This window comes from Lipophrys pholis, assembly GCF_963383615.2.
Source record: "Lipophrys pholis genome assembly, chromosome: 10".
NCBI classification, from domain to species: domain Eukaryota; kingdom Metazoa; phylum Chordata; class Actinopteri; order Blenniiformes; family Blenniidae; genus Lipophrys; species Lipophrys pholis.
In genome coordinates, this window is record NC_137640.1 from 28,627,674 (window position 1) to 28,654,007 (window position 26,334).

A 26,334-nucleotide genomic window follows, 5' to 3' on the forward strand; every position below is an offset into this window, starting at 1 on the left:
GCACATGAGTACAATTCGGGGCATGAAGACTTGACCCTGTGAAGCAGGGATGGTACTCCTAGAGGGTCGCAGTCCTGCACATTTTCAATGTTCCCTGCTCCAACGCGCCTGAATTTAATGAATGTATCATCATGACAGTCTGCTGAAAGCCTGGAGGCAATTATTACACTCAGGTGTGCTGACCTGAGGGCAGGACTGTGGCCCTCCAGGGTCAGGATTGGCGAACACCAAAATGCTAATCAAAACAACAACAAAGGAGCATTAAGTGGGTTAAGTGGTAAGCGTGGTTACTGTCAGAGTGTCACTGAGGAAACGTACATCTTAAAACTGGAGATTTACGTCACAATTTTTACAGGATTCTGATTGGCCATTATGGCTTCATGCGTCTCCTTACACTGCCCCCTACAGGTTTGGCATGCTCTCAGTAGCTCTGAACCCAGTGTATATGGAGGTCAAGCTAATGAAGATTGTTTTTGTAAATGTAGAGGTCGAAAAATCTGTTTTTGTGAAAACCCAAATCTTAAACTGTGGCTGGAGTTTTGAGGAATCATTATTTGTGGACATTCATAGCTGCGTTCATGTGTTAATGCAATGCCCAAATATCAGTTTTTTAAAATCCCCACGTACATGTAAACATGGCCTGATACTTGAGGTTAATTAGCAGCTGTGTTCGCTCGCTATTGTGATTCAGCCTGAACTTTCTGGTGAAAAAGCTCCTCTTTGTGACGGAGTAACCTGCAGTTTGTGCATGACAGTGTATTAGAGCAGAGGTGTTACTTTACCACAGTGCTGCTGCTGAAATTTATCCTTCAATGCCAAAGTATGTAAAACATTTTGTGAGGGAAACCCAGGACCGCAATATGCTGTTAAAAAAAAGCATTACAAGTCACATTTCATTTCTGTAAACTCTGACACACACATTTACCTTCTATAAAGAATATAATTTAGCATTTTATCTCTTTTTTTTTTTTATACCTTTTTATGAATATTTGCCTTTATGTACACTGGTATTTCCCTGAACATTGCATGTAGCTTCTTATCTGTATTTATCTACACCAAAGTACACGTTGCATGTCAAAACAGAATTGCTTTGGTGGTAATTAATAGTTCCGTGGAGTCATTAAGTTTAGACATTTAAAAAAAAAAATTAAAAAAAAAGTTGTTTATGATGATTGTGATGCTGGCTGAAAGTATGTAAATAAAAAATAAGGCAACAAGGTGAGGTCTGTGCTTGTACTAATGTGATCCTGTTTGGTGGATAATTGCCAATAGTTTACTTATTTTACTCATATTAATCCTTGTTAGTGAAGCAGTCACTTGGATTAAATGGAAAATATCGAGTTTAACATACTTCCATGGACACACTGTTATTAACTCATTGGGCTCACTGCTCAAAAAGCAGCTTATGAACTCACTTGCTCTTGTATAAAAGAGCGACAAAAGATCAGACAATACGACTGAACAGTGGAGAAAAACAATTGGTCTTCGTACTTCGCTGACCATTTCATAACACTTAGACTGGGTTTGTATATGGCAGTTGTTGATGTTGATCTTTGACCTGAAACAAGTGAATTGTGTACAACGAACCATAAACAACATGTAACAATCCTACCACACATCAGATTAGCCTGCAACTTAAGCCACCAGGTCATTCTAATTATAGATAATCCCTCTTCATGCTTCTTTGAAAGATGTTCTGAAGCCAGGCCTTTCTGTTCATCTGCTTTTCATCCTCACTTCAACTGCACTGCGGGAATACAAAATGCTAACGCTGGCAGCGTAGAAGCTGCTGAATCATGGGAACAGATTTATCAAAAGTGTATCAAAGAGCTAATACTCTTATGATTGTGTTAAAACAAATGTGTCGCTTCAGCAGAAGGATAATGGCTGGTCTTAGGAAGTGTTTACCAGACATCCTTCACTTGTACAACAGCTGTCTGTGATAGTCACAGCGATGACAAATCCCATTATCTGCTGCAATGGCTTTCAGGAGATATGTCATTTCAGGAAGGATTGTTTTTCTCAGAAGTCATTTCACAAGATTCGCCTTTTTGTCAATCGACACTTTATGTGTTTCTGTCAGGTGAGGAACAACCGCTGGTGGACTTCCCGGAGCTAGTTCACTATTACTGCATGAGGAAATGACTAGAATAAACTGTTGTGGGGCTCTGAGGCAGTATGGAGAATTGGGGGGGGGGGGGGGGGCAATGATAACTGAGCCTGTTCCTTCTAATAAATGTAAAAACAACACTGATATATTAAGATATGTGACGTGAATACCATATCCAGTGTAACCCTGCATTTCCAGTAAAAAGTATTTTCAAGTAGAAGTTTTAAATTCGACTGATATTTTGAGTAGCCAGTCTTGCCCAAAGGGCATCATGGCACCGGTCCAAGCTGATATATGAAGCTGGTGATGCTGCTGGTGCAGAGAAGTCACCAGTATACATTTGTTTTAGCTGCAGAAATGAGAAATGTCCCTCAGTGCAGGATGAGCCAGAAGACATTTCACATTGTTTAACAGGAAGCTGATGTATTTTATGCTTAGATTTCTTGTGACATGCATTCATAAATCAAAATGAGCAAGAAGAGATTCAAGCTTAAATGTTTGATGTAAAATCAAACCATTTGTATTCTTGCCCCAATTGTTTTTTGTTGTTATTATTCTTTTAGCGATATTTTATTTAATTTCTCCAAAATAAAAATTCAGTTTGTGGGTAAGTGAGTGAGGTCACTGCATGTCAGAGCTCCTGTGAGGTTTTTTGTTGCCATAATTTGATCCACTGATTTTTTTTTAAACTGTAAGAACTGAATGCATTTCACCAATTCATATATAATCACAGGTTTTCACAAAATAGTCACGTAAAATGTGTTTTTCCTGCACAAAGGCTGTGAGATTCACATTATTTGTTATTAAATCAATTTACTTCAACAGCAAGTGTTGAATTCTCAGTTCTGCATGTCTGCCTGAAAGTGCATCCCTTTGCTGTGAAATGGACCAAGGTGACTGAAGATAACATGTCTTCCACCATTTTGACTTCCAACCAAGTGATAGTGTAGCTGAATGAGTGACTCTCTATCTTTTATTTTTATTCTATTTTAAGGATCCGTATTAGTCTCTGCCAATGCAGTGACTATTCTTCCAGGGGTCCAGTGACTCTTTCATTACACTGACCCACACAGAGCTGACGGCTTCACTATAGCACATTTTCAATTCTTTGTTTGTAGTATTCTTGAAGTCAGAACTTTCCTTAAACCATGAAGAATTCATTCTACTTCAGTATGTATTGTTTTAGCGTCTGATATGATTCTTGTAGTTATGGTGACTATTTTGGCATTAAATTAATCATAAATTGTGAAGATTATCAAAATAAAACATGCAAGTTTTTTTCTTTCATCTTCATAGTTTTGAATCCAAGCACCAATCAAATAAAACAAATAAATGATGTAAAATCTCAATCTTCAAATCAAGAGAAACAGAGCAAGACTACTGGAAATAAAAGGTTGAGCTGCTGATGCCACGACTATGACAGAATTTGAAATATTCCACCTTTTGCCTTCTTATCTAATTCGGCTGGAGCCAGATGACTCTGAAGGCAGGATACACACTCAAAAAACACAGTATTTAGGGGAGACTGGAGTACCCAGAGGAAAACCTTGCACATGCCTGGGGAGAACATGCAAACTCCACACTCAGTGTTCCCAACGGGAATCAAGCTGCGATTTTCTCTCTGTGTCGTAAAAAGACTTAACATCAACATCATAGTGCAAATGAATAAAATAATAAAATATAAAATGAAACAAAGAACACAATATCAATGTTAAGATATTGACATGAGCAGCACAATTGTGTATATTTAGTATGTTGCTAATGAACAACTGAAGCAAATGTAAAACAATAGAATAAAGTAGAACAAAATAGGAGATAGAAATTGTTAAAAATAGAAGTGAACATTTATCAAATATGGGTCAAAAATAAAGAAGAGGTTCTGGAACTTAAAATAACCGTTGAGTTGAATCCATGTTGTCAAATTAGATTTAAAATGTATGTAAATATTGTGGAAGTTTAGGGGTTACGATATGAAACTGGACCGGGCCCAGACCCGCACACTGACGGTCACTAAATCACACAGCAATGCGCCTCATCCCCTCCACTTTCCCTTTTCTTCCGGCCATTCAGACGTGGCATGAGTTTCCTGTTTAGAACTGCGCAATCATCACAATCCCGGGCAGTGGCTCAGTGTGTCGGTGGACCTGCGGTGGTTGGTGGTTCTGGGGGGGTCTGCCGGTGTGAGTCCTCACGCCGCGCCGTGTGCCTTTAAAAGGCTGAACTCACTGCCGGCGCGCGGCCTTGTGAGCTCTTCTCGTCTCTCCGCTCGGCTCAGCTGTACTGTGGCTCTTCTTCAGCAGTGACATGGCATAGAGGCGCTGTGCAGCCGCAGCAGCAGCCGCAGCATCCTGCACCATGGACGCTCCCCGCCAGCGCAGCGCAGCGCGCCGGGCGCACGACGCTTCGCTGCCCGCATGGATCCTGTTGACCACCGTGGTGTCGGGACTGAAGGCGGAGGACGGCGGGATGGAAGAACTTGCCACCGAGAAGGAGGCAGAGGAAAGTCACCGCCAGGACAGCGTCAATCTGCTGACATTCATCCTGCTGCTGACCTTAACCATCCTCACCATTTGGCTCTTCAAGCGCAGGCGGGTTCGTTTCCTCCACGAAACCGGGCTGGCAATGATTTACGGTGAGGCTTACAGATTACACCGTGAACACACACACACACACACACACACACACACACACACACACACACACACACACACACACACACACACACACACACACACACACACACACACACACACACACACACACACACACACACCACGGCCGCCGCCACCTTCCCGCAGGCTTTGCGTGATTCAGTCCCCTGTGGTTGCGCACTCGGCTGCACAGAGGCGATGGGAAGATGAACCGGAGGAGACGGAGCTGATTTGAGTCTGTGATTTCCCAGCAGCTCTCGCTGCCCGTCCGGTGCTGGTTTCTAGAAGGTGCTTTCGGCTGCTGCTCCCCCTCCGGGCCGCTGCTTTATCCCTGCATGGATTGGAATTACTACTCCGACACAACTGAAACCATGTCTGCGGTGCAATGAGTTGATCACACTCACCGACATAAACCAGCTCGCTCATGTTACGTTACAAACATTACCTTCCGGTTGTTCTCACGGAATATTTGAACCTATGCATTTGAAATAGTCTTTTAAGACTTATTTTTGTGACAGACATAAAGTGCAGGTTTAGTTAAGCAGCCTAGTCTTCAGGGTATCCAATCTCAGAAAAGCAAGGTCGAGTTCAACACCCTCCTCAGTGATCGTTACAGAATTCCAGTGGATTTGCAGAAACATTACAGTTTCATTACAAACGTGAAATACAGACGCAATAGTCTTATAGTAGTAATGATAATGGAAACTGTTAGTTTCCCTGCTCTGGTCTGGATGACAGAATTTGTTCTGGCTGTCTTTGACATGTATCTTTGCTTTTGACCAATCATAAGCAGGCAAAATCCCCCCCCCCCCCCCCAAGGGGCCCTGACCCCAGGTTTGGATGCACTGATCTGAGCCATCAATACAGAGTTAACAGCAGAAAAAACCTTAAAAAAAAAAAGACTCTAGTCGTATGAAGCAGAACTCTTCCAGGGAATAAACAGTTTACAGTAATATAACACTTATTGCCGGGAGGCAATGCTACAAGCAAGACAAAACCAACAAAGTGCAATTTTCCAAAGTGGTGTGTGCTTTGTTTACGCGAGCACTGTCGTCTGCTGGATTAAATATGATAACTGTTAAATCAACAAAGTTCAGTCTGGTTTTATAGACGATAGGTTTGTAGAGGAAGCTGCTGAACAAACTGCCCGATCACCTAAAAATCCCCACGCAAAGTGTGCCAAGCAGAGCAGAGTGAAACCACTACAGTGATCATGTTTCAGGATGAAACCACTCCGCTGAACTGCAGGACTTTCAGTCTGTGTGTTTTTGTTTTCCTCGGGAGTTCAATAAAAAATTCAGATGTAACTCATTAACTGAAGATGAAATCGGTTAGACTTTGAGTTGTTTTGTTCTCGTACCTTAAAAAGCCTCTCTTTGGTTCGTGTCCAACTCAACCAAATATGAACCATGTGCTCCAGCAGGGGAGCGACAATCTGGCAAAAGGTCAAAAACAGGAAAGCGACTGTTACAATAAAGCTGAGATTTGCTGTTCTTCGGCTGTTGGGAGAAAGATTTGATTGCAGCTGTACAGTCCATGTGCACGTCCACTAAAGACACTGGTGAACGTCGTTATGTGTGTAAATGTCAGCGGCGCACACACTTTCATAAACGTTCTGATGGATTCTGTTTGGCGTTGTGTGAAATCCGACACTTAAGAGTTGTTGTAGGAACGTGTTGCTGTGTGAAATGTTGGTTGCGACATTAATTAGCTGTATGAGGCGCAGCTGCTTGGAAAATGCCTCGCGTTTCCTTTAATGGCGCCATTACAACACAACGTTCTCGGTGAGAAGCTGACATTTGTAATATCAGCTGTAATTTCAGTGTGTTTAATAAGTGTGGTTAAATGGTGTGTAGTGAAGAAATCATGTTGTTGCGTGTGTCTGTTGGGGCTTCTCCACCAAAAAGAACCAGGTGCCAGTTCAGGGCCGGCGCTATGGCTTTGTCGGTGGAAACACAAAGAACTGGTGCTAAATCTGGCCCCGGCCCGGAACCGGCACCAGGTTGTTTTTGGTGGAAAAGAACTCAGAGTGTGACGTTCATGTCGAAACCCTACAGGAGAAAGAGTCTGCGGTCTTCTCTGCCTCATCTCCTGCAGGCAGCTGCTGTTCCACGGGAGGATTTACGCGACTTTCTCCCTGGCCATAGCTCTTCACAAGATCCTGCTTGTCGTCTCCCCATTTCTCTCCCTGGGCTCTGGCGCTCTTTGTTGTTGTTGATGTCGCTTTGCAGCTGGTGAAGGAGCTGCACCTGCAACTCTGTCGTCTACTTTAGCGGTCGACTTTTATTTTGGGCTTCATGACATTCACGTTTTCAGATGCTTTGTGCTTGTCGCCCGCCAGCTGATCGCGTTAAGAGGTAATTGTCATCTTGACTCTGTCAGGCTTGCTGGTTGGTGTGATCCTGCGCTATGGCATCCCGGCCACCAGCTACCACCACAAGACCCCCCCCAGCTGCTCTCTGAAGGAAGGGCCTGCCAGCACCCTGCTGCTCAATGTCAGCGGCAAGTTCTTCGAATACACCCTGAAAGGGGAGATCAACTCCAGAGAGATTCACAATGTGGAGCAGAACGATATGCTGCGCAAGGTAAGAGGAGAAATATCTGTTCTGCATTTCATCTAAAGGATTGACGCTTTTTAGCCCTTTAAGCTCAGATGACAACATGCAAATACTTTAAAGGTAAAATATGTATTGTAATAATTTTTTTTAATCTTAGAGCCTTAAAAGAAGCAAAATATGAGAAAACTGCAGACAACTTGTGAAATCTGCTGCAAAGGTTTCTAGTGAAGTTAGTAAATTAAGCCGGGCCTCCATAACATGAGCCACATAGTCGTAGTAGTAATGGTGATTATTAAGAATAATAATACTAGCTTTATCTATAGAGCACCCTTATTACATATAATTTAGTTCAAAGGGTCAAATTGTGATTGAGGATATAACATCAGCTCAATGCGAGGGAGATTAAAACATAAAATTCTCAAACACGCGAATTCCAACACAACGTCACAATAATGTACAGTATTAAGTTTAAAAGAAATAAAAACATCATGAAATAAATTGTGTGAGAAAAGAAAGGAGCTCCGTCTTTCTTTTAGTGTTTCGTGACCGACGTATATTAAAAGCAGCGGTCGCTGATCTTAAAGTGCCGTTTGAAACATTTTCTGTCACAAATGTATGAAGGCGCAAATCCATGAAGTGATTTATAAACCATGAAATGGTAATGATGCTAAAACAACAAGTGCAGAGAATTAAACCAGTTTTAACCGCTCAGTTGTACTTTCTTTTTAGTGACAGAGTAAATAAAACGTTGGAATAATCACGTCCAGTCAGTGCTGCATGGGTGTAGAAAAAAGTGTTCCTCTGGTGCTCTGCAGAAATTTATAAGAAAAAATCTGAGGCACTCGAGAGGGTAAAAATTAAAAAAGCCTTTATTGGTACTTGGCTCGTCTAATAAAAACATGCCTACGCATTTCAGCCTGAAAGGCCTTCGTCAGGGCAAGAGCGGATAATGTGACATTTGAACTAAGTTTGGCGACTGAAATATCTGTCAAATCCCTATAATCTATGTAAATCTCTGTTCTCTGCTGCCACCCTGATGAATGTCTTTGCAAGCCAACGATGAATAAATCCAAATAAAGAACAGTCTCAGGAATATATGGTTTCTTTCAACGTGGAAAGACTCTTTACTTTGACTGTATAGACGCAGCTTCACCGGTACGTTTGATATGTGGACAGACGCAACAACAAAAAACTACGACGGAGCTTCAAAAGAGCTGAAATGGATGAAACCTGCTGACTTCACTAGAAATAAAATATATAATAAAACACCCACAACTGTTAACTTTGCTAGAAATGGTTAAAATACTATACAATATATAATAATACAAAAATAAAACAAGTTGAAATAAACTGCTGAATTCAATAAAAACCATGAAAGCAATCGAAGCTGCAGTTTGTTTCTATAGCAAAGCTATTTATACTGTTTTTTTGAGCTTGGTACTCTCTGGATACTATAATGACTACAAAACTAACCAGCGTGATGTGAATCTGACATGCTGCCGAGTTGATAAAATCTCAATCTGCAACCTTGCATCAATAAAAAAAGCAACGTAAGATGTCAGCAGATGTTTATTGGTTTTATTGTCATTTCTTATTGTGAAGAATGAGATTTGTACTGTTGGTTAGTTTGACTGTCAAGGCAGCCTGGATAGAAAACTACGTTTTTATAATTCTACAAAATTTCAATCTTCTGACATTTTCCAGGTGACCTTTGACCCCGAGGTGTTCTTCAACATCTTGCTGCCCCCAATCATCTTCCACGCTGGCTACAGCCTGAAGAAGGTGAGGGTCTTTAAAGCTGAATAGCTGCGAGTCGCAGTGAGTTCAGGCGGTGTATTTGGTGCGGTCGGTGAGGTGAACCTGTTTCACTGCCACAAACTGCTGCTTCATTGGACAGATGGCTCGCTCAGAAACACCCCCATTGGCCAGACTGTGGTCGCTGCTTTCAGGACATAAGTGGCACTTTTTCGAAGGGGAAGTCCTGAGCAGATGTCTTTCGTTTCCTCTCTGGTGTTGTGGCTGCCACAAAAAAACAAAAAAAACTAAACGGCTGACAGTGGCAATGTGATTAGTTCCTGCTTTCGATGGTTGTATTGTGCTCTGCAGATTAGCAGATTAGGTTATATTTGGAGAATCCTTGGGACGGCCCTGCATGTTTGTTCATGATCTGTCACTGGGTTTACAAGTGGAGCGGCTGGTGCTTCTTGTGGAGCGGCTGGTGCTTCTTGTGGAGCGGCTGGTGCTTCTTGTGCACGGCGGTTGTGCTTTAATGTCTTGACCTTGAGACAATGGAGAGTGAAATGTGTTTAAACAGCTCATGATGGTGATCTATGATCTTAATGCGACAGCATACATCAGACTTATCTAATTTAAAGTGCTAAATAATGTCATGAAGGGAACTGTTCTCCTGGGCTGCTGCCTTGTGAAGCTCCTGAGGAGGATCGGATCATGTCTCTCAGGGCGATGTTGTTGAAAAACGTCTCTCAGGGTTTTCACTGGATTGCTTTGACGGTTTGTTCCCTCACGTTCCTACCATCGGTTTAATATTCTCACTCACTCTGAACAGCGACTAAATGATAGAAGTTAAGTTTTCGACTCGACTTTGCACTTGATGGCCCCACTTGTTTTCACAGAGAGGAAACCAAAGACATCTGCTCCCAAACAACAAAAAAATGTAGTGACATCTCTTCTTATAGTCTTACTCCTCCTGTGTTTGTCACAAATGTGAAGCAAATATAGCGACTTTTGTTGGTTGTAAAGAAACTTTGTCGTCATTATGGAGATATTCATAAATAACAACGCCATTGAACTCTGCTAAGCTATCCCCACATTCATCCAAATTATTATTTTTCTCTAAAAGTTGACATACTTCAACATTAAACAATACGATGAATTGCAGTAATCGACCTGCATTTCCGCTGCCGCCACTTTACAGGATCAATTGTCTGAACATTTAGGTTGTGCGTTCAAATCCATTGAAGTTCCCATCAGTTGTTTAAGCGCCTCATTTTGAACAGTAGAGGATCTGCACATCTACAACTTCGTTAAATAAAACATACCATACATAAATCTTTATCCCCGCCACTGAAAATCAAGAATAATTGTCTTTAAGAAAGAGTCTATTGTGTTATTGTGGCTTTTGGGAGCAGAGCTGTTGTGTGATATTTGGGAATGTTGTGTGCTTATTGATCATCGCCGGCCACAGGTTTTGTGTAAATGGCTGACGGTGTTTCATTTGAGAAAACGCTCGCTCCTCTGCAGGGGTGTCGTGCAGACGTTCAGACCCATGGGACAACATTGCTTAGTGTAAAAATTACAACTAAGACATCAACATTTAGGTTTTTCCCTTTTGTCATTAAGGTTTATGATTCATGCAGTGAAGTAGCTTCAGCTTTAAAGCCATAATGAGAGGGTGAATATATATAGAACATGCATGTCTCAACTTGAAGACGTGCTTTTAGACATTTCACTGTAGTTTTTTTTTTTTTTAGGATTTCAAAACATGTATTCATATTTGCACTAAAACAAAGGGAACATAATGGAGCTGTAGAAAACATCTAATTGTCCCATACTGAACGTGGCTCCTGAACTAACAGGAGTTTTAGTTAATATTCTTGCTTTTAAAACTTAATAAATGCTGTTGGTGGCTGCTGATCTCATCATTTATGGTTTGTTACTTAAAAAGTGTAAGAAAGACATAGAGGACCTACAAACATTGCAGGATTATACAAATTCTAAATGTTAAATTCGGGGCTGTAATCTGTGAAGACTGCACATTAGACATTTTAAAGCAAATCTCCAAATGGCCCCCCTCCACTGAAATATGTTCCAGCTCCCCGCCCCCTGTGTGACGCATGCAGGGCTTAAGACTCACTACAACCAACTTTAAAGGAGAACATACGAGCTTAATCCATGATTTCTTAGCTATTGATGTTTTCAACGGCACAGTGACGTCATATGACTTCTTACGACCATACGGGTAAAATGATTATAAAGTCATGGAATTTGCAGTCACATTGAACTTAATTAAAAATAAGAAAACACTTTGTTGCAGCGGGATTGATCTCACCTATTCTGTCAACAAATACGATACGGCAGTAAATCTAGCTTGAGGAAACTATTGGCTTATAGTTTAAAAAATTAAAGTATGCTTGAGTTCCTGCTGCTGCACATTAATGTGTTCACAGGATTTCTGTCTTGTTCTTGTGAAATCGTAATTTGAAATTGAATTTGCTGAGTCTACTGGCAGGCCACAGGAAGTATGAAGTAGGAGGTCAGGATAACCTGAACGAGCCGTAAATTATCTGTTGAGAGTCCGCTCTCCTGAAAATCCAATCCCTCAAAAAGAAATATGCAGAAAAGGCCTCGAAAGCTTTGGACTCTGCCCGTTATTCACCAGTCTTCAGATGGAAGAGCCACGATTGGAACTGTGGTGTAATAATCAACATTGTTTCCTCCATAATAGATGTCGGAGGTTTGTCCTGCATATCCTGAACAAAACTGTCTGGTTCTTTTTTTATTGAATTTTGTTTGTCGCAGTGGAAAAGCCACATTTCTTTCAGAAATCTGAGTCGACAGTGTTTTTTTTAAAATCCCTGCACAAACTGGACCGCTCTCTTCAGAAGTGAGTTGAAATGCTGGTTGTTTGCTTTACGGGCAGTTAAACAGCTGGGTGGGTGTTTGTGTTGCTCGTCCTGTTTGGCGGCCGCGACTGACCCGAGGGCCTCAGCCCTCAGTGTTTACAAGACCTGTGTCAAATGTGGAGTTTCTGACAAGGGACTTCTTTTTTTTGTTTGTTTTTTTAAAGTGTTTTTAATTCCTGTTCCTCATCTCCTTTTCCTCTTAATTTTTAGAGGCACTTCTTCAGAAATCTGGGCTCCATCATAACCTACGCTTTCCTTGGCACTGCCATCTCGTGCTTTGTTATCGGGTGAGGCCTGTTTGCTGTTTGTAAAGTCAAGAACTGTACAGCCAGAGTCTACTCTTGTTTTACTTTAGTGTCGGTCAATCTGCTGTTTTTAATGAATGTACTGTAGCTTTATGCCGACGTCTCGATGGGTTGTCCCTGTGCAGGAATCTGATGTATGGCGTGGTGAAGCTGATGCAGGCGGTGGGACAGCTGACCGATAAGTTTTACTACACCGACTGCCTTTTCTTTGGTGCCATCATCTCTGCCACAGACCCAGGTACGAGAAAAGCCGGATCCACGTTGGGCGACGTGGGCATAAAAAGTGCATCCCGGCTTGATGAATGCTTTCCGTCTGTGTCTCTGTGCAGTGACGGTGCTGGCCATCTTTAACGAGCTTCACGCCGATGGCGACCTGTACGCTCTGCTGTTTGGTGAAAGCGTGATGAACGACGCCGTGGCCATTGTGCTTTCCTCGTGAGTCAGACGTCGGTCTCGTACGATGATGCAATGTGCAACAACTAAACTACATTTATTGATGATTCTTTTACGGTGCAGCTCGGACAAAGTGCTGCTGTGGCCTCACTTGAACCGCCTGGTCCGGTTGGTCCAGTTGGTCCAACTCTGGACTTACTGGAAGCCTGATGAACGCTCATGTGCGTGCTTGGTCTAAATGACTTTCATCAGACCATATTAGAAAGAACAGATACAGTCATGTGAAAAGAAAATAGGACACCCTACAAAAGCCTAAGTGTTTTTACATATGTGGACATATGGACATTTAATATCAATTTTAACACAACTGGACATTTTGAATAAAATAAACAATTAAACCTGAAGAAAATACTTTTTAAAACTTTCTGTAAAATGTAAAAGATAAACAAAATGACATTTCTGGTGAGGAATAAATCTGGACAATCCCACGTTAATTCCCACCTAAAATGGCTAAAATCACACGCGGTTGTATCACATCAGGTGGATGATTAGAACATGGTAACTGAGCATTTTGAAGGATTCTTGTCTTATTTAAACCTCCGAAATGTAGTTTGTTGTGCTCCTGGCTGTTGAACGGAGAGTAAACACCATGGTGAGATCCAGAGAGCTTCCTGAGGTCATCATATAGAAGGTTGTAGCAGCTTATGAGTCTGATAGGTGATTTTAAAACATCTCCGACTATTTGAAATCATCTTTTACACCGTCAGGAAACTAGTCTACAAGTGGAGGACATTTAAAACAACTGCCAACATGCTGGGGTCTGGCTGTCCAAGCAAGTTCACCTCGTTCACCCACAATGCAAGATGCTAAAAGAATCTTTAAAACACTAAAATCACAGCACGTAGTTCCACAGGGGGAAACACTAGCTATTGGTGGGTGGGCTGTCCGAACCTTTTCAACAGTTACAATCCACATTTTTGAAGATATTGTTTGTTTATTGGGTAAAACGAGGTACATTTTTGTTTACCTGCAATCAAATCACTTTCTTCTCCAGAGATGAATGCAAACAAGATTAGACATGAACATATGAAGAACTGAACATTTATTGGGGTGTCCGAAGTTGTTCACATGACTGTAGATCCCGTCAGGAGCTGTTTGCCTCCTCTCACTCTACACGTTACTGCTGTCTGCACTGTGCTCACCATCTCTCAGCTTGTGGTGAAAAGTACACGGCACTCTCCAGTTGTCATGCTGTCTGTCTCTTTTCTCTCTTTTATTGATAGAACAGAAGTAAATGTAGGTTCTCACTCACACCATTACTGTGTGTTATTGGGCTTGTCTTGTTTAATGTATGTCTAAAAGTATTGATCATGCAGTCTGCACTGTTTTTGTTCTTTGTCCTTCTACATATTCTCCCACATATTTGTCACTTTTCCTTTTAAAAACGATGGATATATAGAAGCGAAACATCCTCTGAGCCATTTTAAAAACTTTGATTTTAATAACACACTCTTCTTTCAGTGAGAGGCAGGACTCTTGCGTATTCTACAGTATTCCTAATGTGTGGAACTTGTGCTTTTACTCTAAGCAAAGGCTCTGAATATGTCCAACCGTGGACTTCTCAGACTAACGTGTGGAAACTCGACACATAAACGTTTCAAGCTGCCAGGTTTTTGAGCCTCTGTTTAAATTCAACACCGACATGTGAGAGACAACAGCGTGGCTGTGTCTCAGCTCCTGCTGACGTAAACTCCCTCTGCTGGACCATTCTAACTCACCGACTGTTTCATGTGTTTTATGGTCTTTGTTAAGAGTTTTAATGTAAGAAAATCTGGTAAACACGTTTAACCTGCACTGAATCTTTTTGTGTTCCAGGTCCATTGTGGCGTACCAGCCAGCTGGTGCAAACACCCACATGTTCGACGCCTCGGCCTTTTTCAAGTCCGTTGGGGTTTTCCTGGGTATTTTCAGCGGCTCCTTTGTGATGGGTGCTGCCACTGGAGTCGTCACTGCTCTCATATCCTTCTCCAAGTACGTGTTTTAAAATGAAATGATGGTTTCACTCTCGGACCGGCTTGGCTTTTCCAGAGGCATGTGATCCAGATCAGGTCGGTTGCTCTTTAACTGTGGTCCAACGTCACCAAATTCACCAAGCTGCACTGCTTCCCGTTGCTGGAGACCGCCCTCTTCTTCCTCATGTCCTGGAGCACGTTCCTGCTGGCTGAGGCCTGTGGCTTCACAGGTGAGTTCTGGGAGTTTGTATTTTGTATCATATGATTCTGTTTCTGCTTCTCTTTTATGACCCCCCCCCCCCCCCCCCCCCCGCAAAAAACAAAAAGTTGTATTTAGTATTTTCTGTTCCGTTATGTTTTTCACAGTTGGTCATATGTTAGATTTTTCTTTGGTGGTGACTGAACGTGTTTAAAATAAGTTGATGGGCATAGAGAAATGTTTGGTCTGTCTGAATGTGCCCTTCATTTGTGGAACAGCCTATTCTGCATGGCGGCTCAGCACAGACTGTACCTGATTTTGTTTTGACTTCTTTGTTAATCTAAACTGCTGGTGACATGGTGAAAAATACCAACTTTCATCCCACATGTGGATGGAGCTCAAAGCATGTTTTGTTTCCTTCTTGTTGTCTGATGTAAAAAAAACAAAAAAAAAACAACAACAATCGCTGTGCTTTCTGAACCATCAAGTCATTCACTATTGGTATTTCAGATAAATGGAAAGTGCTTTGGTAAAAGGTTCATGTTTTCACTTTATTAAAAATTAAAAGTGAATGTTTATTTTAATAGAGATTCAAAATGATATTGTGATTTCTTCTGAAGAATATCCTGTCTGGAGAAGACAACCTGAAAAGCTTTCATGGTGACGCCCATGTTGAGGATCTATAGCCTCAGGTTTATTTGAAGCTCATTACCTTCTGTTTTTTGATTGATTTGTTCTAATTCCAGTTGCTTATGTTGTTGATTGTGCTGATAACTCAGTTATGATAAAACCACCCTGGGAGAACTGAATCAGTCTGTTACACGAATGGAATGTGACGAGGAATTAAACACAGATTACGGAGCAGATGTGCCGCAGAGGAAATTAACAGATACTTTATGCTACGGTCATGAAGTAATGAGAGGCATGGCGGTTGGTTTTATTGACTTGTTTCACTGGAGCAGGTCAATTCTGCCTCGACGAGGTATGTTTGTATGCGTTTTTGTTTTAGCTCTGCTCTGAACTCCACATGTTTTCTTGCAGGCGTTGTGGCTGTGCTCTTTTGTGGCGTCACACAGGCTCACTACACCTACAACAACCTCTCAGAGGAGTCCACCAAACGCACCAAGCAGGTAAAGTCTGACACGTCCTGCATCTGGAGCAACACTTATCTCTTCATTTAAAAAATGGCTTTGAAGCCCCCGATGGTATGAACTGTGCCAGATGGTGCCACCATCAGCCTGCTGTGACCTTAATCGGGGCTGTGTGAGGACATCCGTCCTGACGTGACTGTTTGGTTTCCCACATAGACAACACACACGCTGGACCCCTTCACCACCAGGGTCATTACACACTTTAAAAGAAAGCTACGTTCACACAGTGAAGCAGAAAGGTTAAACCTTTTCAATCAAGTCACCATATTTGGTAACTTCCTTTTTTTTTTTTTTTTTTATCAAACTTGACAATGGCAGTTACTGTCACGTGTTAATTGTGCTACACAAATTCATGTTGCTTGTATAAGATTTTAAGAATTGTTTTAAAAATTATGACAATATGACACTTCTGTGTCATTCTTGATCTCAATCAGCTCATTTATGGTACATTTTATGATGTGAGGAGTGTAAATGCGGCAGACTGATATTTTTGGCTGGATGAGGGCTTTAAACAAAGGGAAAGCCAGGGTGAGACTTGTCCTCCCACTTTTATTTGCGAGCTGGGTTTAGACCGTCGTGAGACAGGTTAGTTTTACCCCACTGATGATGTGTTGTTACAATAGTAATAGTTGTTTTCATTCCGATAGGTATGGCCTGGTGGTACTCAACCCAGCAAAGGAAAACCCAAATCAGGGATCTATGGCGGCTTCTAGTGGTCAGACTGATTATAACAGCATCAATGCAGAAAGGCAGGCGATGATGTAACAAGAGGTTGACAGTGCATGTTAGGGAAGCTATAGGTTGTGGCTAATGTTTAATTTTTGCCAGTATTATGCGTTCAAGCATGTGTCATCACAAGTAATTTGCAGATTATGGTGCTATTTTTTTCCACTTGGAGACTCGTGAAGGATCAAATTATGTTTGAATAACACCACAAGTTTGAAAATGCCCCTTTCACATCTTTGAGTGCTCTATAACATGTTAATGTTCCTTGTTGAGATTAAATCCGAACTGGGGAAAATTGTTCCTCTGGTCTGCATGTTTGTTCGCCTCCTCGTCTTCATGTTTGCTCATCTTCTGTGGCTCCCGCTCAGAGCAACTTCAGTGGAGATGGAGTCCTGATAATCATCCTGGCGGTCGGGGAGTCGGCTACTGTGTCAGCTGGGCAGAGAAAACTGTCCACAGGACTTTAGTTTAAATATGATTCCTTCAAAATTAACCTGTGAATGTTGTATTTACTGTATTTTTACATTTCTACACTGAGATCCTGATAAATGTACCGTTCTATTTGCAGCTCTTTGAGGTCCTTCACTTCTTGGCTGAAAACTTCATCTTTTCCTACATGGGCTTGGCTCTGTTCACCTTCCAGAATCACATATTCAGCCCCATCTTCATCATTGGAGCGTTTGTATCCTTTCACTGAACGGTAACTTCTATTTATTAGATTTTTCTAAAGCGGCATGGGAACAGTGATGACTTAAAGACAGCTATGACGTCCATGTAAACGTACTGATGTCCTATTGAAGCAGGGGTCTGCCACCTCTATGGACTAAAAAGACATTTTTAGCCTACTTTAAGTAATTCAGCCAGTTTCACAGTTTTAGCCACTCTGGTTCTTTTAGCCCTTTTTTTTTCCTTTTCTAGTGGATTTAGCTGTTTGAGCTGTTTCACTGTTTTAGCTGATAGTTTTTCCTTCTAACATTTTCTCAATGGTTTTAGCTGTTTTTAGTCTTTTTGAAAACAAGTCAGGTATGGGGATAAAGCAAAAATAAGATAGACAATTAATTCACATGTAGTTTTGTGAACCTGTGTGTTCTGGTGCCACTGTAAAGGACCTAACCAGCCCAATGTGGCTCTGGAGTCGGGGGTTGAAGTGCTAAAGGAAGGGGGCTATCTGTGCCATTTGCTTCCAAAAAAGAAAACTGTATTAAAGATTTCCTTGTTTCTGTATAATTTCTCCGTTGCCTGTTACTTGGCGCAGCCATCCTGCATCACATGTTTCTTGACCCAATTATCAGACATCCATATTCATTGGAAGAGCTCTCAACATTTACCCGCTCTCCTTTCTTCTCAACCTCGGTCGAAGACACAAGATAAACCAGAACTTCCAGCACATGATGATGTTTGCAGGTATTAAAACAAACCTTTTTGAGTTGTGCTTCCTGATATTCCTGGCTCGGTGTGACTGGATGCTCTGTACAGGTCTGCGTGGGGCAATGGCTTTTGCCCTGGCGATCCGGGACACGGCGACCTACGCTCGCCAGATGATGTTCACGACCACGCTGCTCATCGTCTTCTTCACCGTCTGGGTGTTCGGAGGAGGAACCACTCCAATGCTGTCCTGGCTGCACATCAGGTGACAAAATCACTTTCTGCTCTTCCAGAAAATTTGCCCATGAGAGGTGGCGATTATTTTGATGGAAACCGAAATGTCCTCACCACCACAGGACTGAATACTCCTTCCAGTAGGATACATGTGAATGAATTCTAGTTAGTCTACAGATGTATAGTTAATTCTTTTAAATGAATAAGATTATTATATCGCCATACATGTATGGGATATTTATACTATCTGAAGTGTTTAGTTGGAGTGAATATAGAACTGATGGAAAAGTTCATTGTGGATAATTTGGGATCATTGACGGCCATTGAGGGTTTTGCTATGTTAGAATATTACCTGCATCACACGAACAACCCCCAAAAATAAAGTTGAAAGATAAACAAGGTTAGATGTTTTCATACTCTCCAGCTTTCAGTGGTACAAGCTTCAGTGTTATAAATGTGTTAAAAATATATTTCTGTAAATTAAGCGTTGAATTAACTCTACTAGGGTCTTGCAGAGAAGACCATTGCATGAATGAATAATAAATACACTATAATAAGTAGTCCTGCACTCTTATCTTATGAATAAATGATTTGATTTGTTTTAGTTAATAAACTGTAAATCACATATCAATCATCACAATCCAGTGACTGGGCATTTTATGGTCTGGTTCTACCGATGTTTGTTTTTTTTAACAGAACTGTAGGAGCAGGCACAAAACATGGAAAATGAGACGCAGAAGCTCAAGCTGAGCACTACCAAAGAAGCCGAGTTGTAAAAGTCACACAAAGTGAAGAAATCCAGACACAAAGCGAAGAATAATGAGCCAAAGAGCTTAAAATACACAGGCGATTAAACTGTGTGGCTCAAAACATGAAAACTAAATGCAAAAATAACCATAAAGAGATAAAAACGGTCAAACTGAAATGGGACAATGAGTAATAATTGATTGAGAATGATCAACTTCGTCGTACACGGCAACGTGTATCTTCTGTGAATTTAAACGTCTCTGCACCAGAACTCATGGTTTCTCAACTGTTTACAGGTCAATACTAACCTGCACAGCTCGAAAAACAAAGACTGTTTTGAATTGTTTAATGACACATGATGACATAAGAGAAGAAACCGATCACTGAAATTCTTTGTTCATTGATTTGTATCTTTCAAGAGAGGTGAGACTTCTCCACTGCTTCTGAACTTTCTTTATATACAGCCTCTCTATTTGCATGTTTCCATGAAGTTCAGCATCTGTCTGTGACAGAAAGTAAGTCTTCTGCAGTTGACAGCGTTGAATTGGTCCTGCAGCCTGGTGGGGTTGCCCAGGAGATGGGGCCAGAGCTCTCCACTCTCCGTCTCCCACTCCTTTTCTGCCAGAACCACAAATCTCAGACTTCAGCAGCATGTTTGAAGCAGTTGGACTCATTGTCTCAGGGATGAGCTCTGACGCCTAAACTTGAGCCGGAAACTGTTAATGTGTGTGTTTGTCTGTCTGTCTGTTTGTTTGTTTATCTGTGTGTGTTGCAATTCTGCAGAGCCTGGCTTGTATTCAGGCTTCATTTGTTGGCCAACGATGATGCACTGGGGCTTTCTATTTGTCGTGATAAAGCGGATTACGTGCCGTGTGTGTGTGTGTGTGTACATGTGTTCGTGTCATCAGCGGCCTGCGTGAACAGGCTCTGTTTAATATGAGTAATGCCTCCTCAGACCGAGCAGGAACTATTGTGTTTGGTGGAGGTTTAGAGCACTGCCAAAATCACCCTGTGAACTCATCGCCATGGTAACCGGGACATGTGGTGCATGGCAGGCGGAAATCAGCCGAGCTGCACTGTGATCTGGGTACCATCCTCTGTGGCTGTATGTGCATACATTTGCATACGTTTAGTCTTTTATAAAGGGGTGACACTTAAAATGCGGCCTCTTATTGAACCACATTTTCTCCCCCTGTGGTATCAAACAGGGGAGAGAAAAATTGGAATTTGCAGGATGTCATTTGCAACTTTTGAAGAGAGGACCCTCTGGCTGGGAGGATCATTAAACGAAGCGGCCCCTTGTGAAGGTGATGAGCACAATGTGATGGAGGAGCAGTCGTCGGGCTAGAAAGCGTGAGAGTTACTAGGTTGTGATGGATGGCCTGCGAGGGGGCATGCGTGCTGCTTATCACGGGGCCCGCTGGTGCGGTCATGAGGAGATTTCTGTGTGTTCATGCTGGGTCAGGGGAAAGCGACTAATCTCTACACTCCAGTGTGAATAGTTTCAGGGGCAATTATATTAGTGTGTGCTGCACAATGCTTTTTGTCATGATCTTATTGATGTATGAGGGGTTTTTTTTTAAACCCATCTCCATAACCTACATTGTTTATCTGAGAATAATGTGAATGATTGCAAAATGGGCAAATGTTGGATTTGTTACTTTCTAAGTGAAAAAAGCTCACATGAATCCTAAACTAATTACTAACATAACGAAGTTGACGGTAAAATGCTAGAATTGGTCTAAGAGGAGGCACTGCATTGAAAGGAATATGTTGAAAGAAGCTGAATGATAATGCCTATTGTGGTAGATCACAAATCATGAAATAAGTTAATGGACAGCTTCAGTTAAAGGGGTTATATGATGCAAAATTCACTTTCTAAAGGTTTTCCAACAGTAATAATCGTCCTCATACCTGGAATGACGCCCCAGAAGTGAAGACAGTCTGTCCTCTCTCTCCCTGGCTTGTTTCAGTTTTTATAAAGTGTGTTGCTCCAACCAGCCAATCAGAAATCAAACCCTATATAGTGTCATCGGGGGTTTAGCCAGTCACAATCAAGTTAGGCTCCTCCCTTTGACTCCTCCCACAGTTAGGCAGCTCTGCTCTGGCACATGGCACCACAAGAGGAAGTACTTCCTCCTCTTCCCAAGATGGACATGTGTGGGCGGAGCCAGTCCAGCTCACACAGACACAGCAGATTCTGAATGCAGCTCCTATGATCCAATATTCAAAGGGAGGAAAAGCTGGATTTGGGACAGTAAACTTTGACGAAAACGTTTTTGGACCAATGAGACCATGTGAAATAGTAGTGTTTGACACTCTCACTGCATGTTCTCCCTGTGTTCATAAGTATTCGAACTCATACTTTGAAGCAGTATAGAAAACGAATGACTAGAAAACCCAAAGACGAAAGGAGTAGAGTGACCTCTTCTGGTCTGATTGGACATTACAGCAGCAATGTAAGAATGCCAGAGGTGCAGTTTCACGGAGGTTGAGAATCTGTCGGAGGATGTTCAGGGGGACTTTTAAACCTGAGAGACCATTCAAGCCCCCAAATGTAAACCCAGGGTCGGATTTAAAGGAGCTAATCCGGCTTTCCAAAGCATTTCCACCATGCAAAACATAAAGCGACAAGTTGAACTCAAAAAGATATATTTTCACAAACCTAATAGTTTGGGTGCTGCACAGTAATTTACAGTCTTCAGTATTAATCAATAATGTTAATAACGGCCATCAGGGCCTACAAGAAGGTGGATGATGAGCCTAAAAATGTATAATCATCAGACTGATAAAGGCTGAAAATGAATATTTAGTCTTGTGAATAGAAAATCTTGAAACCACTCTTTTATTGGTTTCTACAAAATACAAAGTGACATTCCACTAATCCAACATAAATAGTGTAAATCCCATATACTCAGTAACAGAGATACACAAAACTTTAATCAACAATAGGATGAATAGTTTATTACAATAATTCACTCCTAAGATATTCCATGGAGTGCTCCCAATGGTTCCAGATTCACTTGCCCTCCCTCCAAGCATGGAAGTTTATCACCAATCCGTCGATCAGCGTTTTCTGTTTGGAGTTTATCGTTTAGGTTTTCTGGATGTATAACTGACGCAAACGGTGAGTGTGCTCTATTGGTGGGAATTTGGAGGTGAAATGGTTTTTAAAATATGAATAAAATGAGTGACTTTGACAGGTAATATAAAGATAAAGTAGAATTACTAACTGGTTAAAAGATGACGCAAACGGAAAATCAGCTGCAGTAAGCTGTTAAAGTTTGTAAAAGAAGCTGGATGATACTTTACATTTCAATAGGAGACACTGTATGATGTAATTCAGTGGCTCGGATAACAGGAGTTGGTAGTCGCTGATTTGTTGCTCTTAGTTTATTGGTAAAAGAGGAAGGCATTGGACGTGTTGGCTGAAAAGGATGTGCTGATATCCTACAAAGTATTTGTGGTGGAGCTGCAGTTCGAGTGTCTGAACATCTGCTGAGCTGCTCTGCCAAGTCTGGGGATTAGAGCGCTTCTCCTGAACAGTGGATCATCATCGCGGATCTGCAGAGACCGTTGCCAATTGATGTTTTTGAAACACTGAGGGGTCACTGTTATCGGCTTGAACTTTCTTTCACTGCAGGTTACACTCTATAAAAGTACTTTATGGCCATCATAACACATGGCCGTCAAAATAATTTCAATTATACACTTAACACTTCGATTCACTTTCTACATGTAGAAGCTGAATCACAGTTAATTTGAAGCAAAAGAGAAAATGGTTACATTCAGAGTTTGTTATAAGTAATTCATCCCTGTAACACATGTATTTCTAGTAGTAACACACTCGGTTGTGGTTAATTTTAGCATCATCTAAAGCTGTGGTTCTAAAGGTTACTATTCCCTAAGAGCCTAAGACCTTCATCATTCCTACACTAACTCACTTCTGACTGCAGAGTTAACGGTTTCCTCCATTAGCATCAGCTTGTATCCACATGGAGCACCTCTACACAAACCTTTCTATAGGAGCCGTCTGTGTTGGGCAGTTTACCTCAACTGCTTCTTCTTCTTGTCGCCAGTTCATTAATCTGTTTCTGTCAAGAAGTGCATACATTCAGATTATAGAGCATCTTCATCATCATCGTCATTGGCCTCCGAGCTGCGTCAAACTCGTTTCAGTTCACGGCCACCAGGACCAACCTTTAAATGTATATGAGCCCCGAAGTTCTTCCATTGTGCCACAAAAAGAAATCTCCTGAATAAATCGGAAGCTCTTCACATTTAATGAACTGGAATTTTCTTCAGCAGTAAGATTGCTTGCTGATCAGTTGTGTGTCTGTGTTTGGTCATGAATCAATGGCACCCCTAGTGGACATGTGCGGAACAGCAGTAACTGTTACGTCATCAAGTGCTAATTTTCAGAATAATAACCTGCACAACAGTTGAAAGACATTGGGCAACGCGTTAACTCTGTTTTTGTCTTCAATGTGTTTATGATGTGACAGATTTGGGAGCAGAAAGTCATTGCAGCAAGAGCATCATCTTCTAAAGTGGGAATACCTCAGGTGTCGTATCTGTGTAAACAAACTCTGACTGTAACCGGGGTTGGGAAAGCATGTGGTTGCACATATTTTCACTGTTTGACCTCTGCTGTTTGTGTGGTGAAGGGGAGCACTGCCTATCTGGAAGGGGTTGCAGCAAGAATGAGTCAAAACGAGACGGTTCAGCTGTTCACCACAACACAAGATGTGATTTAACCACCTGTCTGCCCCTGTAAAGAATCACCACAAGGAGATTCAGTGAAAAGCTTCGTTCAAGGCTTTTCTCTGGGTGATGTGAACTTCCCCTCACCGTCCCACCAGATTCTCGCACACTCATGCAAAGAGCAAATTATTCTTGGTGCACCCTGAAGCAGCCCGACAGTCTCATGTGAAGGGTTTGTGCAAACGATAGAGGAAGCTACCAAGAGGGAAGAAACTAAATGAGAACTGTTTCGAGATGCTTCCTCCAGCACCGGCTCGGTGAAACACTGCGTGTCTCGAAACAAAATTGCTTGCAAGGAATATTTGATGGATTAGAGTCGAGGGTGTTTTCAGGATTAGGATTAAAGGAGGTTGTTGGGTGAAATAAGTCAGCCGAGTGCCAGAGAAAGGATGTGATCGTGTTTGTTTGTTATCAGGGAGAATGTGTGCAGGGCTGGGCTTCTATCTGCCTGGGCCCAAACAGTGTGTGTCTTAATCTTTGAAGTGTGTGTATGTCCTTAAAGGCATCAGGATACATACTTCTCCAGTGGAGAGACAATGCAGTCAGTCATTAATTCAGTGGACGCTTCCTCTGTATGGCAGTTATGGAAACTAAAGATAACCAGGACCATACAGTGTCGAATTTCACTGTGAGAGGCCACATTTTTCTGCTTTGGACAGTGTCCACTATAGGATTATCCTCGGCTTATGTGAATTAAAAGTGCCTCTTTAAAATCTGCTTGTGTTCAGTTTTAATCCCTCTCCGTTAGTAAGAGACACCAGGGGCAAATATGTGCAGATAACACTGCAACCAACGTCTGAAAGAATTTGACTGTACGGTAAATATGACCATCGGTAAATCTGATCTTCTTTCAGCCTAGTTAAGCCCAGAAATGGAAACCAAAGGGAAACGATAAGGTCGTGACTGATGGAAACAGTCAGGCAAATAACCATCCAGGCTCATTTTATAGCCATTCAACATTTGTTGAAGCGAACAAGTAATCTTTTGTTTATCTAAACATTTGCATTTGATGGCGTTTTGGCTGGATGAAGCTCAGAGAAAAGGTGAGAGGAGACCTTCATGGATATGCAAGTTAACATGTCACTAATGATAATAATCATAATTTAAAAAAAAAAAAAAAAAAAAAGTGACCTGAGGGTTTTTTCTTAAGAAGCTAAATCCTTGTGACAGTGTTGGAAATAAATGTTCACAATCTTAAAAATGTCCTGGTGATATTTGTTTGGTGGCGTTTTTGTCATAGTCATTTCTCACATTTGTGCTTAGTTGGATTTCGGAGTAGCTTACTTCACAAACACGAAGCACATCATAATTTGAATCATTTATTACCTTTGATATAGTTTCACCACAGCATTCTTACTGTGAGGTTTATTCAGTTAACACACACAAAATTCCTTCATGATATTTCCTGATGTTTCTCTGCATTGGAAAAGGTTCAGCCATTCACAAACTGTCTACTCGGCGCTTTAACCAAATTAGTTCATCCTGTAGCGTCTCGCTGTTCAAATGCTAATTTGTAGTTTCCGTTTGTAAGAAAGGTTTCGCCATCACTGTTGTTGGGTTTCCGTTGTGACTTTGCATCCGGTCACAAAAAGGCTCCATCTGCAGGATGAAAATCGTGTCGATCGACAAAGAGGAGCAGAGGTCACCAGTGGGGGGAATTACAGGCTTCCAGGACAAATGCTGCGGACTGTTCTCTCACCAAGCGTGAGTCAGGGTTGGAACTGTTTCAAGGCTGGAGCTTGTAATGTTTCCTTTCTTCTTTCCTCCTGTGTTTGCAGGGTTGATGTAGATCCTGATCAAGACCTGCAGCCCTGTGGGGACAACTTCCAGGTCTTACAGGGGGTGAGGAGCCCACACACACCCGCCTTGTTGTTGTTTTATGTCAGAGCTGCTCTCGCTGCTGAAAGTGAAACTCTCCTGCTTCTGCTTTTTCATGGTGATGAGGACCACAGTCAGCACGTCTCAATACGTATAAATAGCTGAGTGTTGCAAAAGACATGCAGAGAGCGTTCTGAACGAGACTCTGAAGCAGAACGGCTCCATCAGTCGCGGTGCAAAGTATGCTTGAACTCACATTTTGGCCCCATTTCACTTTATTATGATAAATCTGTCCCAGATGAACTGCTGACTGAAAGCTGTGAGGCCGGAGGGGAGAGAGGAGCAAGGCTGCGAGATTTATTATTACACTTTTCTAGTTTTTCTAGTGTTTGATATGCACTTTGAAGCGGCAACTTGATCTTGAATGAGGTTTTATAATCACAGCAACTTTCAGCTTTCAAGCACATTTGAGATAATCTGGAGTTCCCTTTGAACGTCCAGGCCTAAATATTAAATTCAAGTATTGTTTCAGAGACAACAAGAAATTCTTCCGTGCCAGATTGGATAATAAGAATAAATGAATTGTACAAATCATATTTGGGTGCTTGGGTAGCAAACTTAAGTTTTGTTGAGGGTGTGAGTTGGAGTTAAAGCAGGA

The 26,334-nt window shown here is 41.7% G+C and overlaps 1 protein-coding gene across 2 annotated transcripts in view; it reads left to right on the forward strand.

Annotated features, from left to right (window-relative positions):
- Positions 1 to 26,334, forward strand: part of slc9a7 (solute carrier family 9 member 7) — a 35,235-nt gene that overhangs the window by 1,479 nt on the left and 7,422 nt on the right. Inside the window, exons 2-14 of one of the 2 annotated variants that reach the window (XM_080472974.1) lie at positions 4,408 to 4,742; positions 7,144 to 7,346; positions 9,024 to 9,101; positions 12,173 to 12,249; positions 12,393 to 12,505; positions 12,597 to 12,702; positions 14,536 to 14,677; positions 14,797 to 14,902; positions 15,913 to 16,001; positions 17,317 to 17,430; positions 18,041 to 18,152; positions 18,225 to 18,378; positions 25,637 to 25,700. In XM_080472974.1, the coding sequence (XP_080329100.1) occupies positions 4,466 to 4,742; positions 7,144 to 7,346; positions 9,024 to 9,101; positions 12,173 to 12,249; positions 12,393 to 12,505; positions 12,597 to 12,702; positions 14,536 to 14,677; positions 14,797 to 14,902; positions 15,913 to 16,001; positions 17,317 to 17,430; positions 18,041 to 18,152; positions 18,225 to 18,378; positions 25,637 to 25,700 (1,635 nt within the window). In that variant the 5' untranslated portion in view covers positions 4,408 to 4,465. Of the gene's footprint in view, positions 1 to 4,174; positions 4,743 to 7,143; positions 7,347 to 9,023; positions 9,102 to 12,172; positions 12,250 to 12,392; positions 12,506 to 12,596; positions 12,703 to 14,535; positions 14,678 to 14,796; positions 14,903 to 15,912; positions 16,002 to 17,316; positions 17,431 to 18,040; positions 18,153 to 18,224; positions 18,379 to 25,636; positions 25,701 to 26,334 lie in introns of those variants that run through there. The other variant, XM_080472973.1, reaches the window with a different exon arrangement.